This window comes from Arvicola amphibius, chromosome 4 (genome assembly GCF_903992535.2).
Source record: "Arvicola amphibius chromosome 4, mArvAmp1.2, whole genome shotgun sequence".
In the NCBI taxonomy this organism is placed as follows: Eukaryota; Metazoa; Chordata; class Mammalia; order Rodentia; family Cricetidae; genus Arvicola; species Arvicola amphibius.
The window spans coordinates 70,454,172-70,477,724 of NC_052050.1; the positions used below are offsets into that span (position 1 = coordinate 70,454,172).

The following is a 23,553-nucleotide window of genomic DNA, read 5'->3' on the forward strand; positions in this document are numbered from 1 at the left end:
AACAGGCTAGCTTTCCCCCTTCACATCAGTGATTAAGTGAGCAGTACAAACAAGAAGAGAAACTTTCTGAAAATCAAGAAAGCCCAGGATTGTTCTTGCTTTTGGTTCAGTACAGGATAACATTTTCCCTTTTTTTGTTTTGTTTTGTTTTGTTTTGTTTTTCGAGACAGAATTTCTCTGTAGCTTAGCTTTAGAGCCTGTCCTGGAACTCACTCTGAAGACCAGGCTGGCCTCGAACTCACAGAGATCCACCAGCCTCTGCCTCCCAAGTGCTAGGATTAAAAGCATGTGCCAAACCACCCAGCAACATTACCCCATATTAATGGATTATGAAGCTAGGGGTATAGCTCAGTGGTAGAGTACTTGCCCCATTTGTACCAACCTTGGGTTCAATACCCGACACAAGATAAATGGGCATGGTAGCACACCTGTAATCTCAGCCTTTACAAGGTGAAGGCAAAAAAGATCAGAAGTTCAAGGTCATTTTGACTTCTATCTATTTCCTATTTTGTGTGCATTCCTGTACATACATGTGTGGAGGCCATGCTGCTGGTATGTCAGAGGATAACTTGCAGGAGATGGGTCTCTCCTTCCACCATGTGGGTCCTAGGAATAGAATAGATCTCAGGTTCTCAAGCTTGGCGGAAGATACTTTAACATACGGAGCCATCTTAACATGCTGGGCCAGACACTGACTTGAAAAGAAATTGTGGGCTGGAGAGATGGCTCGGCGGGTTAAGAAAACTGGCTGCTCTTTCAGAGGACTCATTTGATTCCCAGCACCTACATGGAGGCTTACAACTATCTGCAACTCCAGTCCATGGCTACATGAGATAACCTCTTTTCGCCTCCGTGGGCACCAGGCACACTGGTACACATACACAGCATAAAAACAAACCTTTAAAAGTGACTTAAAAAAAAAGAATGTCTCAACTTCTGAGAAATACCAAAAAATACTTCACCAAGACTTACCAGCTGGTAATTATACTTATTAGTCTTCCATCTACACACCTTGTTTAACCCAGAAAACCCCAAATTATCTATATGTTGCTTATTTCATTACACTTTTGTCAGTGCAATATATATACATATGCATATATGTGTGTACGTATACATGTGTGTATGCACACACATATACGTATATATATGTGTGTGTTGTATATGTATACATATATATAAACAGTGCTGGGATTAAAGGTGAGTGCCACCAATATATATTTTTTTAATCAAAGGTGTTTTGCCCATGACGTCACTGCATTGAGCTGAGCTATTGGACTCAGAGACCACTTGACTTTATAAAGCAAGGGGAGAATGTACATGAGACCTGAGGTCTTGAAATGTACTCACTGAAAAATTTCAGGCCCTAGTATGGTGGCACACACCTTTAGTTCCAGTACTTGGGAGGCAAGGCAGGTGGCTCTTTTAGTTTGAGGCCAGCCTGATCTACAGAACAAGTTCCAGGACATCCTGGGCTACACAGAGACACCCTGTCTCAAAAAAACAATAAATAAGCAAACAAATAAATAGACAAATAAATTTTTGTAGACTTTCTATGATTGTGATATATGATATATTCATGTTTTTTCTTGAAGAAGTCCCCCCTTTTCCTCGTTTTTTTCTTGTTTTTATTTTTTCCAATCCATTTTTCATAATGTAAACATTTAATTAATAGGATTTTCTCAACAGTTAAAAATAGCTATACAGCTCCTATCCAAATGCTTTACTTAACCCACTTCTTCCTCTCCAAAACCAAGATGAAATGTTGAGACCGTGGGGCCCAGCACCCTCCCCGGACTTCTTGTGTTTTGCTGAGAGAGTTTAGAAATTTTTTCCCCATTGCAATCTTGCAATCTTATTCTTTATTATAAATTTGAAGTTATAAGCCTGTCTTATAGATTTAACTATTATATATATATTAGGTCCCAAGAAATTCCTTTCCCCAAAGCCTGGCATTTAGGCAAAAGTCAGCATTCCCCCAGGGACTTAAGATAGTAAAGATAGTTCCTGCTTGCGAAAAGAGTCATCTCCTTAGCCCTGGCACAAGTGACATATGGCTCGTCCATTTACCTATCTATGCCTGTGGTGCCTATTACATCAAGGTCTATGTTAGCCCTGGGCTCCCTCACTATCAAGTGTCTGTTACAGAGTCATCCTGGCTGGCAGACCCTGCCCCCTACCCTAAACCTCTCCTCCCTCCTCAAGCTTCACTTCCCCTCCCCCAGCTTCTCTTTTCTATTTAACTCAACCATTTTGGCTACGTTCTATCTTGGCTTGCCTCTTGGCTCCCCTCTTCTTCCCTATGCCGCCACCTCCCCCACCTTCCCCCACCCACCCTCCCCACCCCTCACCCCCGCTTCTCATGGTTCTCTATTCTACTGACCATGTTCAGTCTGGACTCTTCTGACAGCACTCTCCCTCATATCTACACAAAAACCTTCTTCTCAACCATACCTAGGAGTGCTCATGTTCTCATTTTCATTTAAATGGCGCCTATGTATTCTCTTAATTCTATGCCTTCATCAGTGTTCACGTCCAGAATGTACATGTCATCGAGAAGAGCAAAACCTTCCACACAAAAATTAGAAGATTGAACAAGTGGTTTGCAGAAGGGGGGGGTGGGAGCAATAGACCAAAAAGTTGCTTGACCTCAATAGTAACCAGACAGCTGCAAACAAACTAAGATCTCCAGCACCAATGGACAAGATTGAAGGGTGGCGCAGGTTGAAAGGCAGGAACACACCGCGGGGAGACCCCTTCACCCTGCATCTAGTACACCTGTGGGGGCTTTTAGTTTGGAGTCTACTTTTTTTTTAAGATTTGTTTTTTTATTTTTAATTATGTGTGTATATGGGGGAAGGGAGGTATGTGCAGGTGCCTACAGAGTCCAGGAAACAGCGCAAGATGCCCTGTAGCTGGACTTACAGGCGGTGGTAGGCCTGGGTTCTCTGAAAGAGCAGTACATGTTCTAACCACAGAGCCATCTCTCCCGTCCTGGAGTCTAAACTTTTCCAACTCTAGCATGTCGTTTTCGTGGGCTTAAGCGAACATTTTTTAAGCACTTGTTCTAGCTGTCCCATACCAGCTGTAGACGGACTCTTAACTCTCCAAACAAAATGACAAGACGAATATAGTAGAAATGAACGTACTTCTGACGAACTTTTTAAATGAGTGCAAAACATAGAATAGCCACACGTCGTGGACGAAGGCTTAGGGTCTAGAAAGGAAGGGAGGGCGCTTTCCTGAAGGCACGCATAGTAGGATATAAGGACATCCCGAATCCCGGTGAGGCAAGTGTCTTTCCTACTCGGTCTAAGGTCAGATAGTAAAAAATGGCTGTCCTCCTCTGTGGCTGGTTCTGAGCTGGGTTTGTCCAATAGGAGAGGTCGAGGGCGGAGCACTTCCTCTGTATGCCTTCTAGCTTGGGGGCAAGGTAGCCTAGACTTTGCGTCCTCTCATTGGTCAGGGAAGAAACCAATCGCGGCGAGTCTTGCTAGAGTTATTGCTCTAGCAACGCAAGGAAGCATCGGTCTCTGATTCCACACAAAGCCCAGGTGGCTTCGTAGGAGCTGTGGCCAGCAGAGATGGACTGCGATTTGACTACGGGTCCTGGATATCCTCCCGCCAGTGCGTCCTCACCCTGAGCAAGCCCCTGGTCCTCTGCCGCGCCACTGACCCCTCTCACCTCCACACCCGTCTCAGCCCACTAACGTATCTGTCCTTGCTTGCGCCCGCAGCTTCCAAGGGCCAGATGATGGAGGAGCGTGCCAACCTGATGCACATGATGAAGCTCAGCATTAAGGTCTTACTCCAGTCTGCCCTTAGCCTGGGACGCAGTCTGGATGCAGACCACGCCCCCCTGCAGCAGTTCTTTGTAGTGATGGAGCATTGCCTCAAACATGGGCTGAAAGGTGAGCCTGGGGGCGCTTAGGAGCATGGGAATTTGGGCTAAGTCTTTGCTCTCGCTAGTGCCAAGCATTGTGATGGGTGTAAAGAGGAGAGGAGCGTACGAAACAGAGAGGTTCCCTATGATCTAGAGCAGTGCTGTCCAGTGCAAATGGCACTGCCAGCCGTAAAAACCGTTCTTAGTTCTCTGGTTGGCACTTTCTAATAGTAAGGCTTAAAATCTGCCGTGCTTTACATTGGCAGCACATGTCATTCCAGTCCCTAGGCTGCACGAGGCACACAGCAGGTGCACCATTAGTAGGACGTGTGGCCGTCGGTGGCCGTGGGGAACATAGTTTTAAAGGCCAAGACAGTGACAGAAACACAGAATTACAAAATACTACCAGTTCAGGGAAACAAAACAAGTAAGATGATAGGGAATGAAGTCAGGGTATTTCAGACGCACGAAGGAAAGTTCTTTCTGCAGGCTTGACTTGTGAGCTGAGACTTAAGGACAAGAGAACCCTGCAGAGATTTGAGTCCACAACATTCCTAGCACAAGAGACAAAATGAAATAGCTGCAAAGGTGCAAATGTCCTGAGTGAGACCGACCTTGGCTTGAGGCAGACACGTGGTAACCAAGAAGTGTGGGATGAAAGAATGGGAGATGAGACCTGGGAAACAGGGAGAGGCTGGATCATACAGGCCCTTAAGAGGTCATGACAGGGAGCTGTATTTTCTTCTAAGTGAGTTTGGAGGCGTTTGAGGAGGAAATGTGACTTAGTCTGAATCTTAAAAAAAAAAAGAAAAGAAAAAAACTTCGCCAAATTGAGAACAAATGATAAGGGTAGGGACATGAAGATACTAGGAAAAGCAATTAGGTTATTGTGGCAGTTCAGTAGGGAAGTGGCTGTGACAGTTAGGAGTCAAGCACTCTGATGCCGCCACCAGGACAGAGGTGGCCGGATTTCGCCGATTTCGGTTCATAAGCAGCAAGTTCTTGCAGAAAGAACACGATGACAGGAAGCTCACTGCCAACGGAAAGCAGAGCTGATTTGTTCTGTGGCTGCTGCTAGTCCAAAAGTCTGGCTCACAGAATTGAGTGTGGGGCTGTGTCACACTGCCTAGCTTTTGAAAGAGAGACTATGGGCCCCCAGAAGAAACTATACCCTGTTCTTGTGTCTAACAGTGTTGTTTTTCCTTTTAGTTAAGAAGAGTTTCATTGGCCAAAATAAATCTTTCTTTGGTCCTTTGGAGCTGGTGGAAAAACTTTGCCCTGAAGCATCAGATATAGCTACGAGTGTCAGGAATCTTCCAGAACTAAAGTGAGTAAGTAGTAGTGATACTGCCTGAACGCTTGCTCTTTACTCTCTACTGTTTGCCTCCCCTCAATTCTCCTCTGGTCTGGATCACTCTGGCAGGAACCATACCCAAGTGGGGCTCTAATCTAATCCCACCTGTGCTGCACACTATTCTCATGACCTTAAGACTTGAAACTTCCTGGGCCTCAGACTCCTGCTCTTCAGGACAGAGACAGCAGTTGCCTCCGGCCACATGGTTCACGTAGTTTAAATTTGTTGTTGAGGCTGCAGCTATGGCTCAGCAATAAGAGTGCTCCTCACTCTTGCAGAGGACTGAAGCACCCACGCCAGGTGGAATGTGGGAATCAGGGAAATTTTAGTTGTGTCTCCAGCCCACGATGTATATCTTACATCGTATTTTAGCACAAACATAAAATTGCATGTATGAGCCTGTGCCTGAGAAATCGTATGATACTCGAACACTTGAAATGTCTGTGGTACAAAATTCAAAAATTACCTAGCTTGTACAGTGAGCATTCTCTCTGCCCACACGGAACCTCTCTAACCCCAAACTACCATGTAACTTTTCTCTCTCTCTCTCTCTCTCTCTCTCTCTCTCTCTCTCTCTCTCTCTCTCTCTCTCTCTCTCTCTCTCTGTGTGTGTGTGTGTGTGTGTGTGTGTGTGTGTGTGTGTGTTATCGCCCAGATAATTTGTTTTCTTCTGTATTTGTTGCTGTTGTTATGTCTTACTGGTCTGATTCTCTGATTTCTAGGACAGCCGTGGGAAGAGGCAGAGCTTGGCTTTATCTCGCTCTCATGCAAAAGAAGCTGGCAGATTATCTGAAAGTCCTCATAGACAATAAGCATCTCTTAAGGTATTCCACATTGTGTTTGTCTTTTACTCTGTAGTTGCAGCATAGCCTGTAGATCATTGAGAAATAAAGGAACTAGAATGTTAAGAGCTAAGATCGAAATCATTACTAGTCTTCAGTGCTCTGAGGCTTGAAGTGTTTCTTTGTTGAGCCCTGATATCTCAGAAGCATTTTAAATGAGACTCACAGCTTTGAAATTCTGAAGATAATCTCCCAGAATGTTAATACTTATAATTTGGTAGCTGGCAACCCATTTAATTAAGTTTCAATAAAGTGATACTTACTAAACTAGATGATAACAAGAATAAAATATTTTTTTAACTAGGGACAGTAGGTGATTTTTTTTTTGTAAGTGAACATAGGTACATTAATCTAGCTGAAAATTTCATATCCAGTTAAGAATATTGACTGCTCTTCCAGAGGTCCTGAGTTCAATTCCCAGCAACCACATGGTGGCTCAGAACCATCTATAATGGGATCTAATGCCCTCTTCTGGCCTGCAGGTATATATGCAGATAGAGCACCATACATGTAAAGTAAATTTAAAAAAAACTTAATAGTGGCTATCAGTGAAATTTATGACTGACTCATTCTTTATATTTATGACTGTATAAACAATTAGCAATTATAAAAAGGATTTTTTTCTAGACTGAAAATTGATATGGCAGAAATCTCTAGAGTTAATTTTCTTGTCTAGTTCAGATAAAAATACCCTTTGCATCATAGCCTAGACCCAGATCTTTCAGAATTTTCAAGTCATGACTTATTGTTGAACACAGATTATTTTGATTTTCGGTTTTACTTGTTTTATAAATTTGTTTATTTATTTGGGGGATTATGTATACCATGGCACACATATACAGGCCAGAGAACAAACTGAGGAAGAGTCAGGTTTTTTCTTTTCTTTCTTCTTCTTTTTTTTTTTTTTTTTTTTATTTATAGGGTTTCTCTGTATGGCCTTAGGTGTTCTGGAACTCACTCTATAGACAAGACTGGCCTCGAACTCAAAGATCCTCCTGCCTCTGCCTCCCAAGTAGTGGGATTAAAGACGTGTACCACGACACATAGCTAAGTTCTCTCCTTCAGCCCAGTGGGTTCCAGAGATCAACTTAGGTTTTTAGGCTGTTGGCAGGTGCCTTTGTCCACTGTCACCTCCCAGGCCAGCCCTGGTGACCAGTGTTCCAGATAATAAGTTTCATATGCAGAGAGAAGGCAGTGAAGACACAGGGGCATGAAGCAGAATGGCCGGAAGACAGTGGCCAAGAATAGATGAGAAGGAACGAGATCAGGATCTAAGAGGAGGAGCCTGTTAGGCCCCAGTGCAGCCCTCTGTTGCTGTCATAAAACACCTGAAAGAATCAGATGGTAAAGAGAAAGAGCAGAGAGGTGGCTCAGTTTGTAAATGCTTGTGTCGCAGGCGTGAGGTTCAGGCCCCAGCGCCTACATTGAAAAACTGGACTCGGAAGCTGTTTCATGCAGAGAAAAATACCATACACAGAGAAAAAAAATTATAAAATAAAGGTAGTCGTCTGAGGAACAGCTTCTGAGGCGCCTGAGGTTGACCTCTGGCATGTACACACATATGTGCATGTGCATCCACATACATGATCCCACACAAACAAATGTACTATGTGAAAGAAAAAGAAAAGGTTTGTTTGACTCACAGTTTAAGTCCTCTTGCTTTATGCCTCTGGTAAGGCAGTAGATTGTGAAGGAGGCATGTGGTAGGTAGAATAAAAACTGCTGACTTCCTGGTCACAAAATGAGGAAGAGAAGGCAAAGGTCATGCCCCCTTCAGAGCACGCCCACAGCAACCTAGCAACTCTCAATTGGCACCACTTACATTTTTAACAGCACCAAGCTGGGGAGCAACTTTACCTCCTGGGTCTTTGAGAGACACTTAGGATCTAACTATAGCAGAAGAGGAAGCACTTGGCATGGTGGGAGGAAGGAAACTCCCTGAGGGTCCCTTGCTCCAGGGTAGAGCAGGAAGCCAGGTGGCAGCCAAGCGGTGGCAAGGCCGCTGGCCGGGGTGAGGGTGAGTGGTAAAGGGACTCCTGAGCAGCCCCCTCACCTGTCTGTCTCTTGCAGTGAGTTCTATGAGCCTGAGGCACTAATGATGGAGGAAGAGGGCATGGTGATTGTCGGTCTACTGGTGGGACTCAATGTTCTGGATGCCAATCTCTGCTTAAAGGGAGAAGACTTGGATTCTCAGGTAATATGGGATTTAGGCTTTGATGGAATGAATCAGACCAGGAATTTTTGACATGAAATCTGCACTGCATGCACTGGTGCATAGATACATAAGCAGGTTCAACAGATAGATACATAAATAGATAAAGAGATGGATATCTCTGAAAAATATAAATATATACAGAGTTTTATTCTGGTTTTCTTATTTGTATTTTTATTAGAAGTGAACATTGAATTCTATCAGATTTCTTACTTGATTGGCACCTGTTTTAACTCAAACAGAACAGTTAGTGTGTGGCTTTCCCATACAGTACTGTCGCTGTGTTCCATTGTCATTCTGTCATATTCGTTTCCTATACCCTGAATCATGTGCTTCTGCTTGGGGGAAAACTGTACTGAGTTTCCTGTGGGCCTTTGTCTCCTCCCAGGCCTGTGTTCCGCATAGATTGAGCTGGGAGACGGTCATCCTCCTGTTTGGACCACAGTTTAGTAAAACACAAAGTTGGCTCTTTGCTTGTTTGTTTTGTTCTTTCTTTGAAGGTTGCCTTCCCTTAAAAAAAAACAGCGTGTGTGTGCAATCCTGAATACATAAATATAACCTGCTCCGTCTGTATAACGTTACTTGTGTGTTTTTAGGGCTGATCATTTAGTATTAAATAAACAATTGGTATGCTTTCTCTGAGGAAGACTTTCTCCAGCTCTCAGCATTCCTTAGTTGCCTGTAGTTCTTTGTGTAGGCTGAAGCCTCATGGGCTCCCCCTCTACACCTCCCATGCATGTTAGCCTCGCGGGCTCCCCCTCTACACTCCCCATGCACATTAGCATGTCTGTTGTTGTTGTCTTGGTTCAGCTCATGTTTAGGCAGTCATGTTGATGAGACTTCATAAGTATGGCTTCAGACAGTCCTAGGATATACAACCTCACAGCAAACTCCCTGCTTCTCTGACTCTTAAAGTTTTTCTATTCCCTCTTTCACGATGATCCCTGAGCCTTAGAGCGGGACTTGTGTTATAGATATGTCCATTGAGACTGGGCTCCACAACTCTACATTTTGATTGGTTGTGGTTTTCTGTAATTGTATCCATCTGTTGCAAAGAGAAGTTGTCTTAATGGGGGTGAGGACTGCACTTATCTGTGTATATAAGGATAAATATTTAGAATGTAGTTAGGATTTATGCTAGTTTAGTAAAGTGGTGGTTGTAGGTTCCTCTCAAGATCCATGACTTCACTAGTCCAGAGTAGTTGGCTAGGTTTCTAGTACCAGGCATGATTTCCTTCTTGTTAAGTGGTTTTCAGCTAGTTCAGTTGGTTACTGCTGAGGTATCTGTGCCACTACTGCATCCTTAGGTTGTTGTAACATTCTGGTCATTGTTGTGGTTCGTATCAGCCTCTCATACCATTCAGGACCACATGCCCAGTAGCACCACTTACACTGGGTTGGGCCCTCCCACATCAATCATCACTAAGGAAAATTCCACACGCTTTCCCACAGAAGCATTTTTTCAATTGTTCCTTCTTAGCAAATAAATCTAGCTTGTGTCAAGTTGACCCCCCCAAAAAAAAATGCCAACCTAGACAGGTGTAGAAAGAAGGACTTAGAAGTGTCAGATAAGGGGCTAGAGAGATGGCTCAGTGATTAAGAGCACTGACTGTTCTTCCAGAGGTCCTGAGTTCAATTCCCAGCAACCACATGGTGGCTCACAACCACCTGTAATAAGATCTGATGCCCTCTTCTGGCCTGCAAGGATACATGTACTGTACACATAATAAGTAAATAAATCTTTAAGAAAAAAGAAGTGTCAGATAAACAAGTGTCACTTTAGCCTAGAAATCTAGCATGAGCTCTCTCCTCTCCCATTTTCTTTCAAATTACTTTGTTCATAAGTGCAGGCAAAACACCAATGCACATAAAAAAATTAAAATTAAGTTACTTTGGACCCCCAAATATTTGCTGCTCTTTATAAATACCATGATCCTCCTTTGGATGCATAAACGATAGCGAAGTGAACATGCGAACTCAGACTCACAGGTTTGCAGGAACGAAGACTGCCGTGTGTCTGAGCCTGGGACCTTGGTTTCTGTAGGTTGGAGTGATCGACTTTTCCCTCTACCTGAAGGACGTGCAGGATCTGGACAGCGGCAGAGAGTGAGTATCATGTTGCTCGTACCTCTTCACCAGCTGGCAAGATGTGGGCTTCGTTTTGCTTTGCAGTTTAGATTTGTTGAGTTAGTTTCACTATAGAGGTGAAGCTGGTGGCGTGTGTCCTCGCTGTCTCAGGAGTTGAGTTCAGAATAGAGCGTGCATGCGAGAGATCCCTTCTCGTGCCACCTCATCTGCCCATTCCAGCCTTGCCCCACCCCTCACCATAGGAAGCTGCTGTGGTCACGTGCAGTAGTGGAGCTGGTGCTCTGCGCCCACCTTCAGGCCCTCAGGCTTGCGCAGCAAGTCTTTACCCGCTGAACCATTGCATCCGTCCTTCAGTTTTATTTTGTTTATTTTGCTGAATATCCAGAACATCTTGAGATTCTCTGTTAGTAAAGAATTACAGGAATTATGGGACATCTGTAGTGAATCACACCATTACGTGTTATGGAGACATAAAGAGTAAATTTGAGCTTCTTGTAGACTTTGAGAAATTTGCCTGGAGGATGATGGAATGAGAAAAGTGTCATGCCAAGAAATATATGTATTGCTTTTCTATAAGCCAAAATAGCTCAACATATAGTACATGAATATATGTACTGCATTTATGTTAGCTAGATATGATGGTTATATACCCAAAAAAGGACACTCAGCAAGCTATTACTATGGGTTACCTGGGAGAGCTATGTAAAATGAAGACTAGAGAAAAGAAGAGAAAGCAATCGCAACTGAGAAACAGACCCAGTAACGTTTGAAGGGCACGAAATGGTAACTACATATGTCAGCGTATGTTTAAAGAGGTCACAGAAGGGCAGTGAGCTGGCTCAGTGACTAAGAACACGCGTTGTCTTATAGCGCACCCTCATCAGGTGACTCTTAGCTACTTGTAGCTCCAGTCCTAGGAGATCTCACATTCTCTTCTGACGTCCACAGATGCTTGCATATGGTGCATACACTGACAAACAGGAAAACACATACTACTTTTTGCTTTTTTGAGACAGAGTTTCTTTGTGTAATAGCCCTAACTGTCCTGGAACTCGCTCTGTAGACCAGGCTGGCCTCGTACTCACAGAGATCTGCCTGCCTCTGCCTCCCGGGTGCTGGGATTAAAGGTGTGCACCATCACCACCAGAATAACACATACATTTTTAAATTATTGGAATTTTTAAAAAAGGAATCAGTTAATCAGAGAGAAAAGGTTGACTGTCAAATGGAGATGACTTTTTTACTCAAACGTCCCTGGCTTGTAGATTGCTCTCCTGTATTCTGAAAAGTCTTTGTTTCCTTAAGTGTCCCTTAAGTATAGTATAGTAGGACTGTGTCATCAGCCACTTCCAGAACTATTGCATGCAGCAGGCAGGTGTGTTCACCATGCACAAAGGCCCATGGCTTTCTGTCCTCCCTGCAGCAGCCCAGGTAGTCTGGGGACTGGGACGATCTCTGCAGGGCCCCTGCTGTCAGGGCAGCTGTCCTCAAGCCCTGCTGCTAGCTCAGTCCAGCCCTGTTTTCTGTTTATTCCATATGTAGCTCTGACTGCCTCTTGGTTTCTAAAGGAAGTTGGGGAACCGTAACAAATGGTTTGACATGACTTTAAGAAGTCCTTATTTTTGTGTACTCTTTTCACAAGGCACGAAAGAATTACCGATGTCCTTGATCAGAAAAATTACGTGGAAGAACTCAACCGGCACTTAAGGTAAGGCTCGCGCCTCCTCAGCTCCAGTTATTGCACTGAGCTTTGCAGGGGATCCACCATTTAACTATCATAACTGAGTTTTATCCAAGCCGAGAGAAAGCTGTAACCACACAAGCCACATTCATGTGTCCGACCTGGAAGAGGACGCCTGCCTGATGAACAGCTTTGGACACCTCCTTGACTTTGTTTGTACAGCACAGAGAGGCAAATACACAGGGCAGGCAGCCTCGGGGAAAGGAAACAAATAATATGAAGAAGGAAGGAAGGGACGAGAGAGATCTCAGAGTTCTGTTCGCAGTACCCACCTCAGGCCGCTCTCAACTGCCAGTTCCAGAGGGAGCTGGCACCTCTGACCTCTGTCGACACCTGCACAGATGGTGTGTGTGTGTGTGTGTGTGTGTGTGTATTAAATAGGGTCTGAATATGCAGTCCTGGTTGGCCTGGAACTCACAGAGATCCACCAGCCTCTGCCTCTCCAGTGCTGGGATTAAAGGCGTGCGCCACTATCTGGCTTAAAACCTTAAAATTAGAAAGAAAAAAAAAGGCAGGGGGAGTCTGGGGTTGTGAGTCAGAGACACCCATCCCATCACTCTTCCCCCAAAAAGAAAAGAAAAGAAAAGAAAAGAAAAGAAAAGAAAAGAAAAGAAAAGAAAAGAAAAGGTTGGGTAAGAGAGGACATACATACATACATACATGCATGCATGCATGCATGCATGCATGCATATACTTAAGTTCCTTAAAATAAATGCTTAGGTTTAATCATCTAACCGAATAATTTACCTCTTCCAGTTATGGGGAAAATTAAGTGAGCTGATGCATTTAAAATGCTTACAACAAAGATGGTCTGGCATATAGCCCAGAAGCTAAGTTCCTGCTTTCCTCATAGGACTGATGATGCTATCATCAAACCTATTGTTTGCAGATTCTTTACATTTTTTACAGTATAAAAGTAATGTAAAATATTTAAAAAGTGGCTGAAGCAGTGTCTAAATGGTTAAGAATACTCGTTGCTCTTGCAGAACACCCACACAGTAGCCCAGAGCTCCAGGGAATCTAACGCCGCCCTCTGGCCTCTTAGGTGCTGCACACATGTAGAGCACATATATTCATGATGGCACATATATTCAGAACACTCATACACATAAAAATGAATCTAAACTGGGCAGTGGTGGCACACACATTTAATCTCAGCACTTGGTAGGCAGAAGTAGGTGGAGCTCTGTGAGTTTGAGGCCAGCCTGATCTACCAAGCAAATTCCAGGACAGCCAAGGCTGTTACACAGAGAAATCCTGTCTCGAAAAACCAAAATAAATAAATATAGATAGATAGACAGACAGACGGATGGACAGATGGACGGACGGATAGATATAGGCGGGGTGTGTTGGCAAAAGCCTTTAATCCAAGCACTCAGGAGGCAGTAGCAGGTGTGGATCTCTGTGAGATCGAGGCCAGCCTGGTCTACAGAGCAAGTTCCAAGACAAAGCTACACAGAGAAACCCTGTCTCAAAAAGCCTAAATAAATAAATCTTTTAAAAAATTAATAAACTATTTTTAAAAAACAATGTTTCAAAATGTAGGAAAGTATAAGTAAGACTTAAAAATTAGCTTTGCAGGACTAGACAGACGGCTCAGCAGTTAAGAGCATTGACTGCTCTTCCAGAGCATCAGGTTCAATTCCCATCATCTGTGTGCTGGCTCATAATCAGACACCCTCTTATGACCTCTGCAGGGGTCAGGACACACATTTAGTACAGATGTGCATGTAGGAAAAATTTACATATACATAAAACAAATAATTAAAAATCCGTCTTGCAGCTAGAGAGGTGGCTCGGTGTGTGAGGAGCTTGCTGCACATGCACAAGGACCTGAGTTCAGATCTCCAGTGCCCACATAAAACCCTGGGCACTGCCATGTACACGTGTAACCTCAGCTCTGGGGACATGGAGACAGGCACATCCTAAGGACTTTCTGGCCAGCCATTCTAGCCTGAACTCAGCGAGCTGGGCATTCAGTGAGAGGCCTTGTCCAGAAGGCTTAGTGGGTGAGACTGGAGAGATGGCTCAGCAGTCACGAACAGTGGCTGCTCTTGCAAAGGCCCTGAGTTCAGTTCTCAGCACCCACATGGGTGGACCATGTGTAGCATGGTAGCCCTGGTACCAGGAGCCCTGATACCCTCTGCTGGCCCCCTTAGCTGCTAGGTACACATACAGAAATACATACAGGCAAAACACATAAACATAAAAATAAATCTGAGCCTGGTGGTGGTGGAGCACGCCTTTAATCCCAGCACTCGGGAGGCAGAGGCAGGTGGATCTCTGTGAGTTTGAGTCCAGCCTGGTCTACAAGAGCTAGTTCCAGGACAGGCTCCAAAGCTACAGCAAAACCCTGTCTCGAAAAACCAAAATAAAAAATAAAAAATAAAGCTGAAAAAGAAAACAAAACAGGGTTTCTCTGTGTAGCTCTGGCTGGAACTCACTCTGTAGACCAGGATGACCTCAGACTCACAGAGATCCACCTGCCTCTGCCTCCCTGAGTGCTGGGATTAAAGGTGTGTGCCACACTGCCTAGCTAAAATAAATCTTTTTAAATAAGTGAAGAACAATTTAGGAAGATACCTAGTGTCAGCTTCTGGCCTACACATGTACGTACACACAAAAGTACACACAAACAAAAAATATTAAAGGGGACTGGCAAGATAGCTCAGTGAGTGAAGGCTCATAATCACCTGTAACTCCAGTTCCAGGGGATCAGACACCCTCAAGCCTGATGGTCTTGACTGGGCATGGCGGTTGCATGCCGGTTGCATGCCTTTAAATCCCAGCACTTGGGAGACAGATCTCTGAGTTTGAGGCCAGCCTGCATGCCTTTAAATCCCAGCACTTGGGAGACAGATCTCTGAGTTTGAGGCCAGCCTGCATGCCTTTAAATCCCAGCACTTGGGAGACAGATCTCTGAGTTTGAGGCCAGCCTGGTCTGCAGAGTGAGTTCCAGGACAGCCAGAGATACACAGAGAAATACTGTCTCAAATAGGAAAACAAAACATAAAGGTCTAATATGGCTGCCAATACAGTTTTGATTCTCACCATCAGTTATGTTGGAGCTGACCAAGTAATGGGATAGGTAGACTGTTTGGAGGGTGAGATTTATTAACAGTGGGTTTGGGTTTTTTGTTTTGTTTTGTTTAGTGTTTTGTTGACTTTTCAAGACAAGGTCTCTCTGTGTTGACCTGACTGCCTCAGAACTCTTTCTTTAGACCAAGCTGGCCTCCAACTCACAGAGGTCTGCCTGCCTCTGCCTCCCAAGTGCTAGTATTAAAGGTGCGTGCCATCACCGCCCAGATGACAGTGCTTTTTGATTGTTGTTATTTCAGTATCAACACAAACTGAGTTTCTACCTCAGAATTCTGAGCAGTCCTGTGCCTCCCTTTCATGGAGGAAGTCAAGATTCCCCCTTCTCATTCACCAGTTGGGAAACAGTCCACTGCTTTAAGTTTAGACTGACCCCATGTGTTTATTCTCTCCAGCTGCACGGTTGGGGATCTTCAGACCAAGATAGATGGCTTGGAAAAGACGAACTCAAAGCTTCAAGAAGAGGTTTGTAACTTTTGCTTAAACAAAATAGAGTGACCCAAGGTTCAGAGAAGTGGTATAAGTCAGCCTGGTGGCAGCTGGCCTGTCATTCCAGCTACTCGGGAGGTTGAACCAGGAGGATTACAAGTTCAAAGCCTGCCTGGGCTAGAGAGTGAGTTCAAAACCAGCCTGAACAACTTAACGAGACTCTGTCTCAGAAAAAGTAAAGAGGATGCCATGGTAGTGTTGTCTAGTATAGACGAGGCCCTAGGCTCAATACATAGTACAAGAAGAAGAAAGAGAGAGAAAGAGATGGGATGTTGGTACATCTGACCAGAGCGTCTTGTTGGGAAGAAGAAGAGCTAGCCTCAGCTGGAGCTGCACAGGAGCATTTATGTCCACCTGTAGTGAGACACCAGGTCCTGAGGCAGTTCCTGACGACCTCAGTTTATCACCTCTGGTTAATGTACCATTGGGCAGATGGGAAATGGTAGTTTTCTTCTCTGCCCACTTTTGCCGTAGTGTCACATGCTTCCCCGCTGCCCCCAAGAGCACAGACCGCCCGAGAGGCACCCAGCCCACCCTCCTCCAGCCCACCCTCCTGTTTTGGCCTCTAGTGAGCACAGATCCAGTCTCCCCACAGCATGGTCTTTCTCTGCTTTCTCACTAGGAAGAGAGAGAATGAAAGGACAGGAAGAAGGAGGGCTGAGGCCGAGGAAGAAGGCTTGCTGCCCGCTGCCCGGCAGTCTCCCTGGTGGACACATCTTGTCTCCTGTTAGCAGGAGGGGGGTTGCTCAGCCTTGAGGCTTTCCACAGGTAGTAGGAAGGAGGAGAGCTTTGAGAATGGGCTTAAAAATGGACACCCCGCAGCACGGAGGCAGGGTGCAGTGGGCTAGGAGGGTCTGTGAGTGAAGGACCCGATGAGGCCTACTGTAGGCTGACTGGCTCCTTAGGGACTTTCAAGGGAGGGGCTCAGGATTGTGTGAATTGAAAGAGGTGCAAAGACAGTATTCTCAGGGGAATGTCACGGTAGGAGCCACTGCCGTTAGCCCTGGACTCACACGTACCTTGCTTGGGAGACAGGTCTTGGAGCCCTATGGAGGCGGTATGTCTTTAAGCCTTGTTTTAATGTCTCCAAGTTGGGTGATGCATAGATTTTGTAATTTTGTTGTAGAGATTCAGTTTACTGTGGTACAAATACCCATAAAGCAGCACTGGGGAGGGCTGGAGACTTGGATGACTTCAGAGCAAAGCACTGCTCCCCAGCCAGGTGGGATGCTTCACCTGGAGTCTGAGTGGACACCTGAAACGCAGTGGCTGAGTGTTTTCTTCAGCACGTAACTGTAGGGAAAGATGTCCTTCAGAGCAAGGGATGGTGGCACATACCTTTAATCCCAGCACTTGGGAGGCAGAAGCAGGCAAATCTTTGAGTTCGAGGCCAGCCTGGTCTACAGAGCGAGTTCCAGGACAGCAAGCCCTACTCATAGAAACCCTGTCTCAAAAAACAAAACACAAACAAAAAAGATGACCTTTAGAGAATTCGCCTCAGGGGGTTGGGAAGGAGCTGAACACCTTCAGGGCCTTCGAGGTCTTTCTTAGGCACAGCTGCTGTTTAGAAAGGTCAGCTGGGGGTCTGAGGAGAACACTGAAGGGTTTTTGAGGATAGTTCAGTGCCTCAGGATCCCTCCACTGAGGAAAAAGTGGACGGATGACTTGCTTCTTGCTCCTCCTCCAGTCTCCTTCCTCCTCTGCAGACTGGAGCCTGGAGCTAGAAGAAGGAGGGGTCTGCCTTCTGCGTTGTTCCGTCCCCTTTGCCTCCCAGGATATCCGTTTGCTAGACACATTCATGAACAAATCCAACTTTTCTTCCCTTAAGCCACGATGACATATTTCAGGAGAGGAAGGGTTCCTCTGGGGCCTGTTTCTAATGATTTAAGTTTGATTCTTTTCTCCAAAATCTTTAATCTCCCTTGACAATAAAATATATTTCTGCTTATCAAGAAACTGAAAGTGGGGATCGGGGAGATGGGTCAGTGGTAAAATACTTACTCTGCAAGCATGAGGAACTGAGCCAGCATCTCCAGCACCTGGGTCAAAGCCAGGCCGGACAGCACGTGTCTAGAACTGCCGTGCTGGGAAGCAGAGACAGGCAGATCAGTCTCTTGCCTTGCCGGGTCAGCGAGCCTAGCCAAAGTAGCACCCTCCAGGTCCAGTGAGAGACCCTGCCTCAAAAAGTAAGGTGAGACAATGGAGAAGACCCCACTGTCACTTCCAGTATTCACACGTGCATGTACAGGCAAGCGTGAGTGTGCACAGACACATGCAGCAGCAGCAAACGGGGCTGGGTGTGGCTGCGCATAGTATTAACCCAGTCCTTACTGGGGAGAATATCTCTGCATATCTCTGCGAGTTCCAGGACAGCCAGTAGCCACACAGTGAGTCCCTGCCTCAAAAAACAAAAGCACCCCTGGAAAGAACAATGAATTAAAAAAAAAAATGTTTATCATCCCTTTGTATGCCATTAGCAAAAATAGTCTTTATTTTACAAATTTGGGGCCTGATTTTTTTTTTTAATTACAAGTGAGAGCATACCATACAAACTTTCCCTCTACTGGTATAAGTATCTTCTCAAGTCATTAAAAGCTATTCTAACCACCAGGCAATGGTGGCACATGTCTTTGATCGGGAGGCAGACAGATCTCTGAGTTCTAAGACAGCCAGAGCTACACAGAGAAACCCTGTCTTGGAAAAAAAATAATAATAATAAAATTTTTTAAAAAACCTATTCTAAATTTTTGGATTATAACAGATTTCTGCTTGGTGTTCCTGTAGTAGTGACTGTCTGAACTCTAGGGTTTTTTTTTTGTGTGTGTGTACATAAATTATCACTCACATGAAACATCAAATAACTAGCTTTGCAGTATGGGGGGAAATGGAGACATTACAGAAAGCTAGGCGTATGTGGCAGAGGTTTTACTACGTAGATGTCTTTGGAAGTTTAAACTGTGCATTTCCTATTCAAAGCAAGCAAGTAAAATAGCAAACATTAAGATGCATTGTAAATTGTGTAGAATCTAAGTAAATGTCAGCTCTTAACTTGGACTGCAAGATTAATTTTGATGTTAAAAAAATGTAAGAAATCTTTTTTAATCAGCTTTCAGCAGCAACAGACCGAATTTCTTCGCTGCAAGAAGAACAGCAGCAGCTGAGAGAACAGAACGAATTAATTCGCCAAAGAAGCGAAAAGAGTGTGGAGGTGAGGGGACCTGACGGCTGGGCATTGTTCTCACGCACACCACACCGTCGCTAGTCTCTGGCTGTCACGCCCCTTGACATCATGGGGAAAGGCTTAAGTCTCTGGTATAAAATGGCACCACTGTCACAGATAGCCTACGCATCGCATGTCCTTCAGGATGCTTGAATGTGACTTGTGGAGGGACTGGAGAGATGGCTCAGCTGTTAGGAGCACTGGCCATTCTTCCAGAGGACCCAGGTTCAATTCCCGGCACCCACATAGCAGCTCACACCTGTCTGTAACTCCAGTTCCCAGGGATCTGACACCTTCACACCGATGCCTATAAAATAAAAGTTAAATAATTATTTTTTAAAAATTGGGAAAAAAAATAAAGTGAGCTAGGGAAATGGGCCACCCTGGCCTGTCTAGGGAAGAAAGTCTGAGTCTGTTGTGTGCAGAAGGTGGTCTTCACTATCTCCACCCCATGGTCAGTGAGGGCGCTGGTGCTGAGCCTGCAGATAGCAAGGCCAGCTGTGACTTAACTCTGTCCCAGTTTCCAGGAATGTACAAAGGGTGTCCCTACCCATGTCACTCACAGGCCACCTGGATCACTTAAGACTTCTGAAACCCCCAGCCTTTGTTCCCCAGAGTTCCGGTTTGTTCTTTTTAACTTTGGCTCAGTGCTGAGTGGGCTGTCATTTTGTCCCTGGTTCCATGACTGGGCGTGGCTTTCTTTCCCCGTACTCCCCTGGCACTTTGCTCCTCCTTCGCGGCAGGTGCACCTGGCTGTCTGTAAGACCGGTGGTTCAGCTGTAGAGATTAGGTCTGAGTCACCACAAGTCCCCAGTACTAGATAAAGCTGGCAGCAAACACTGTGTGGTTTGTGTACCACACAGTGGTACGAGCCTTTCCCACCAGGATTTCTTGTCCTCTTGTAAATAAAATTAACTAAACCATTGTTAGCCACACACCTGTGATCTTAGCATGCAAGCGGCAGAAGCAGGAGGATCACAAGTTCAAGTCCTGCCTGAGGTACATAGAGAGACCGGTCGTATTACATAGCCATACACAGATATATTGGCCTGCTGGCATCTTTCATCTTTCAGGTTGTTATATCTTTAAGAGTCATTAGATATATGGCTGGCTCAAGATTCATCATGTTTTAAAGGTAGAAAATTAAGCCAGGGGTGGTGGTGCACACCTTTAATCACAGTACTTAGGAGGCATAAGCAGGAGGATCTTGTGAGTTCAAGGCTAACCTATTTTACAGAGCGAGTTCCAAGACAGCCAGGGCAACAGAGAAAAACTGTCTCGGAAAAAAAAAATTGTGACATATTTTGAAATGTATTATTGCTAGTTGACTTTCCAAGAGTGAGTCATTCTTGGTGTTGTTGTGTGATTCAGATAACAAAGCAGGACACCAAAGTTGAGCTGGAGACTTACAAGCAGACCCGGCAGGGCCTGGATGAAATGTACAGCGATGTCTGGAAGCAGCTGAAGGAGGAGAAGAAAGTCCGACTGGTGAGCGGGACCCAGCATCCTTAGCGAGAGTTCATCAGCTGCCTTCCACGCTACATAAACCTGCTTGCACCTGCTGACCCTCCTAGAGACAGAAACTGTCCTCAGCTCGTGTTTACACTGTGGTTCTGTCATTTGTGTTTGTGCCCAAAGGATGAGTCTTTTCTAGAGGTTGTTATGAGACCAGTCTATCTCCTCAGTCATAGGTTCTGGCCACTTACTTCACTCTGTGCACTGGTGGCTGCAGTTCCTTTCCAAACCTAGTTCTCCTGTGTGCTTTCTTGTCTTGGCTTCCTGGAATGTATGTGGGGCACCGTGCTCTGAGGTACCCAGAACAGAAAGAACCATTTCAGGATGGTGGCGCCTGTGCCGCGGTAAAGTCCAGAGCATTCAGAAGCTGTCTTACCCCGTCAGGTCTCCTGGTGCACAAGTCAAGCATTCCTGCAGGACCCTGGCTTTTGTTTTCCTTTTGGGAACACCCTGGCTTCTAGAGCTCTGGCTCATGTTGCCAAGTCAGTGTTCTGTTGACTTGATGCATAGCTAGTGTCTTGGTACTGTACTCCCGGCAACTCAGGAACTGAGGCAGGAAGATTATGAGTTAAAGGCCAGCCTAGGTTACACAGTTAAACTCTTTCCAAAACTGAGAAGAGGGAAGAAAAGCAGGAAGAAGGGAAAGGGAAGGTGGGAGGGCCAGAGGAAAGAAGGCAGGCCAGCAGGAAGCATGGGGGGTGAGGTTGGATGAAAGGAATCCTGTCAGGCTTTTCTCTGTCTCGCAGGCCTGCCCTGTCCTACAGGGACTTCCCCCTCAGCTAAATATGACGCTGCTCTTTCTCAGTAGACTCTGCTCGTCCGTGTCTTTAAAGGAACTAGAAAAGGAGCTGGAGTTACAGATTGGAATGAAGACCGAGATGGAAATCGCCATGAAGTTACTGGAGAAGGACACCCATGAGAAGCAGGACACACTCGTCGCCCTCCGCCAGCAGCTGGAGGAAGTCAAAGCAATTAACTTACAAATGTTTCACAAAGTTCAGGTGAGAACTGGCCTCAGGTCTGGACCACTGCCTCTGCTGCCTTTCAGCGCCATCTTCCTTCCTGTGGAACAGGCAGACAAGCCTGGTCCTCAGCCCTCGTGCTATTGTAGTGTTTTGGATGTTTTGCTTGAGACAGGGTCTCAGCAGGTAGCCCTGGCACAGAACTCACTACATAGATCAAGCTATCCTCAGAGTTCTGCCTGTCTCTGCATTCTGAATGCAGGGACTAAAGGTGTGCACTGCCATGCCTACTGCATATATTCATTTTTAAAGGTTTGTTTTTATTTATGTGTGTACATTTATGACTTCATGAATATATGTACATGTGTGTACAAGTACCTAAGGAGGCCAGACACACCAGATTCCTTAGAGCATTTGTGAACTTCCCAGCGTGGGTACCAGGACTTCTTTTTGAACCATATTTTAAGTTTTTACATTTTTTTTTCAGGTTTGGCCCATTAGAGACATAGTAGTGTGTGTTAGGGAACCTGCTCTAATGATCTACTAGGATGCCTTTGAAGCATGGAAGTGTATCTGTAAAACGGTAAGCCTTGCAGACCAGCAGGCTTGCTCTTGGTGGTCATTCAGAGACCCGGGCAGGGCTGCAGCTTTTCAGGGCACTGTTCCTGCATCTGAGCAGGAAGAGGAGAAGGAGCTGCCTAAACCAGCCAGACACTTCCTGTCTTAATGTGAGATGGAAGTTGTGTACGTTGCCTCTGGTGTTCTCCCTGGGGATAAGTTGATCATCTTAGCTGCAGGGCCCTGGAAACTCCATCTTTTCTGGGCTACAGCCAGATAAAAGAGAGAATATTTGTTGATGGGCACATAATTGTCTGTCTGTAGTTAGCCCCAAGATTGCTGCTGGGAAGTTCCATCCAGGCCCTGCATCCTCCTCAGAGGCCACAGTCCCTGGCTGGTGACCAGTAATTCTCCAGCAGTCCACATGACTTGTGAGCTGGAAGCCAGCTGTCCCTCTCACATTGACCCATCACAGCCTGTGATGCTGGGGGAGGAACGCGAACTATAGAAAAGAAATGAGCACACTGAGTGGGAACTGCCAAGACCGCAGCCCCTAGCAGTGGGCTTTATTTCTGCCTTCTGAAAGGACACTGTGTCACACAAGGGTCACCACCATCCTTGGCCACATTCTGAAGGAGTTCGGGGAGTGTGTCCTTCTAGAAGATAAACAGCTTTGGTGGCCTGCCTCTTGCTGGTGTCGGTTTGCCAGGCTGGCATTTGTAATAGGAACCGTGGTCATAAGTGTATTTCATAGCAGATTCCTGACTCTTTGGCAGTGCTGTCAGCTCTGTCACAGGCTCTGGTCTTTTCTTTCCCTCCTGTGTGTTTATCAGGGACCCAGGTTTAGTGAATGTACTTCTGCCTCTTGTTCACCGCTTCACACGACCAAGTCTGGATGTGTGTCTGTGTCTCTCTGTTCTATCAATGACAGATCATCTGAAATCCTAGACTTATATAGGGAAGACTTGGGTGTGGTTTTCACTAAATGGGGCTGCATACATGTAGACAAGTGCTCTGCCACAGATCCACCCTCTAGCCTGCATGAACTGGTCTGCAGGGCCTTTATAGCCCAATGTTTAGTCTTTGTCTGTTTTCCAAGACAGGGTCTCTCTGTGTAGCTCTGACTGTCCTGGGATTTTACCAGGCTGACTTAAAACTCACAGAGATCTGCCTGCCTCTCTGCCTCCCAAATGCTGGAATTAAAGATGTGTGCCACCACACCTGCTTTCATAGAATTTTTTAAAATTAAAAATTAGCACAAGAGAGCTGAGCTACAGAACATTTGCCTAGCATGCAAGAGGCCCTGGATTCCATCCCCAGCATTGCCAAAAAAAAAAAAAAAAAAAAAGGGAACATCACTTAATCCCTGCATTCCTAAGAATGGGGCAGAGGGATCACAGACTGGCCAAGGCCAGCCTAGGCTACATAGTAAAACCCTGTCTCATTGCTGGGCGATGGTGGTGCATGCCTTTAATGCCAGTACTTGGGAGGCAGAGGCAGGTGGATCTCAGTGAGTTCAAGGTCAGCTTGGTCTGCAAAGTGACTTCCAGGACAGCCAAAGCTGTTACACAGAGAAATCCTGTCTCAGAAAAACAA

At 45.4% G+C, this 23,553-nt stretch overlaps 1 protein-coding gene across 1 annotated transcript in view; it reads left to right on the plus strand.

Annotated features, from left to right (window-relative positions):
* Positions 1–23,553, plus strand: part of Rufy1 (RUN and FYVE domain containing 1) — a 48,502-nt gene that overhangs the window by 8,105 nt on the left and 16,844 nt on the right. The window contains exons 2-11 of the mRNA XM_038327328.2: positions 3,735–3,908; positions 5,090–5,207; positions 5,957–6,058; positions 8,147–8,270; positions 10,333–10,394; positions 12,019–12,084; positions 15,609–15,678; positions 18,809–18,910; positions 20,294–20,410; positions 21,271–21,438. Coding sequence (XP_038183256.1) covers positions 3,735–3,908; positions 5,090–5,207; positions 5,957–6,058; positions 8,147–8,270; positions 10,333–10,394; positions 12,019–12,084; positions 15,609–15,678; positions 18,809–18,910; positions 20,294–20,410; positions 21,271–21,438 — 1,103 coding nt within the window. The remainder of the gene's footprint in view (positions 1–3,734; positions 3,909–5,089; positions 5,208–5,956; positions 6,059–8,146; positions 8,271–10,332; positions 10,395–12,018; positions 12,085–15,608; positions 15,679–18,808; positions 18,911–20,293; positions 20,411–21,270; positions 21,439–23,553) is intronic.